This window comes from Bison bison, unplaced genomic scaffold (genome assembly GCF_000754665.1).
Source record: "Bison bison bison isolate TAMUID 2011002044 unplaced genomic scaffold, Bison_UMD1.0 scf7180017610065, whole genome shotgun sequence".
NCBI lineage: Eukaryota > Metazoa > Chordata > Mammalia > Artiodactyla > Bovidae > Bison > Bison bison.
The window spans coordinates 1-2,047 of record NW_011439311.1 but is presented as its reverse complement, the minus strand read 5'-3'; the positions used below and the strand labels follow the sequence as shown (position 1 = coordinate 2,047).

Below are 2,047 nucleotides of genomic sequence, written 5' to 3'. Positions count from 1 at the left end.
GATAATTTGTAGAGACAACCTGAGATATATCTGGAATCTTTCTGTAACACTCTACCTTGCCGCTTAGCCCAGTTCTCAGCACATATGTACAATTCAGCAACAGTCCCTGGTACCAGGTCAATCCTTCCAGGTCCAGGGAGGGAACTGTTTCCTGTGTTGGGACAATTGTTTAAAGATGAGCCTAAAGCAAAACTGAAGCCTTGCTGCTCTGGCCTCTGCATCGTGCATGATCGTCTGACTGTGCCCAGCTGCTCTCTGACACTCTTTAACTCTGCATTTTATCTGTGAAAACTGCTGTGGCAGAAACAGGCTGGAATGTGTACCTAATGCTCTTCAACTTAATACCCAGAAGCTGTGGACTGTGCCACAAGCATAGCCCTTACTTTGTTCTCTGGACAACAGTACTAAACAGTGGGGGTCAGGGAGTAGGTAAGGAACACCTCTGTTGATATTAACAGTCTCTTTCTGATAGCTTTTTGTTAACATGGCTCTTTAAGAGTACTCCCAAATCAACTTGTAAAACAGTGTTACCCACTGTGCCAAAGAAGAGTGTATGATCACATCTATCTGTGACTTAACATGTATTTAGGTGAAAACAGTGTGCTGTTTACTACTCTTCACAACACGTAAGCAAAATCATTGGTGCCCGTGTCCATGAGGTGAGGGCTTGAGAATTCATAATGAAAATATCGATGCTAAGCTATGACTGATTAGATGTGTGAAGCTGTACATGTGGGAGAATTCTGGCCTTAAAAAGCAGCTGACGGTGTGATTTCAGGGCGAGAGTATGGACAACTTCAACTGGGGAGTCCGCAGGCGTTCTTTGGACAGTCTGGACAAGTGTGACCTGCAGCTGCTGGAGGAGCGCCAGCTCTCAGGAAGCTCTCCCAGCCTCAATAAAATGAACCACGAGGATTCTGACGAGTCCTCTGAGGAGGAGGACCTCACCACCAGCCAGATCCTGGAGCACTCTGACCTCGTAAGTAGGAACTCTCCACCTCTTCTTCCCAAGAAACTGGGAGACTGCTCTTTGTCATTCAGGCAGCAGGGCAGTTTCCAGTTGCAACTAAAGAAACTTCCCACAGCTGCCAAACTCAAATCTGAGACTGTCGGGTGGGGTCTGTCTGATTCTAACCAGCTTCTTTGGAGGGTGCAAATGGAGACAAGCACTAGGGGTTTCATCAGCCCTGAATGCCATCAGATTTGTTCAGGCCTAGATTTTCCTTAAATAACTTATTATGCTGAACTCTTTCTTTAAAAAAACAAAAAAATTCCTCCAACATCTGAAGTTTGAGGAAATAAGACATTTTGCTGGGGTTATCTGGAAAGAGAAGGGGTCTTTGTGTCTTACAGTGCTGGGCCTTGCCAGCTGCGGTGTTTAAGTTCTAATGACAGGGAAGTATGTATTACTATGTTCAATAGTTAGTACCTGTCCACTAGCAACCAGCTTGTACACTGGTTTGTACTCTTATGTAAAAAGTAATCAGAGCTTGTAAAGAATGGGAACGTCACACGACATGTTTCCTTTGCTTTCTCGACAGATCATGAATCTCTCCCCTTCGGAGGAGACTAACCCCATGGAATCACTCACGACCGCCTGTGATCTGACCCCTGCTGACCCTCACTCCTTTAACACCAGGATGGCTAGCTTTGATGCTGCTCTGCCTGATATGAATAATCTTCATATTTCTGAGGGTTCAAAGGTGAAGAGATTTTGGCAATTGTTGGTTGTGGTTTTCTTTCCAAAAAAAAGCGTATTTCCAATTTTCTGAGCATTCTTAGCAGGTTATAAGTGGAGGGACTATCTTTATCTTTTATGAAATAATTGTTAGTGCCCCTGAGCCTAGGTTTTGAAGTTGCTTTACTCTCAAAAGACCTAAGCAACCATCTTCTTGTTGGTTGAAAGAGATTTGATTTGAGGTCCTTTTAAGATGAAACGTTTTGCATTTTCCAGAGAGCACAAACACTGCTGATTAACAGCAAAACAAATGTCTCAGATGGCTGAGACAGGGAAACTGATGTTCTTTGTCATGACTTTTATAAAACA

The 2,047-nt window shown here is 43.8% G+C and overlaps 1 protein-coding gene across 1 annotated transcript; it reads left to right on the top strand.

The window, feature by feature from the left end:
- The first annotated feature begins 13 nt into the window (after positions 1–13).
- LOC105002646 (protein furry homolog) lies at positions 14–1,964 on the top strand. The gene is made up of 2 exons (XM_010859439.1): positions 14–979; positions 1,542–1,964. The coding sequence occupies exons 1-2, from the start codon at positions 788–790 to the stop codon at positions 1,770–1,772; spliced, it is 423 nt and encodes a 140-aa protein (XP_010857741.1). The 5' UTR covers positions 14–787; the 3' UTR covers positions 1,773–1,964.
- Positions 1,965–2,047: the final 83 nt, after the last annotated feature.

Bases quoted from the DNA above. Each gene is read 5' to 3' on its own strand.
- LOC105002646 (XM_010859439.1), top strand. From the start codon at position 788: ATGGACAACTTCAACTGGGGAGTCCGCAGGCGTTCTTTGGACAGTCTG. The intron at 980-1,541 runs GTAAGTAGGAAC...CTTTCTCGACAG, and splicing joins TCCTGGAGCACTCTGACCTC to ATCATGAATCTCTCCCCTTC.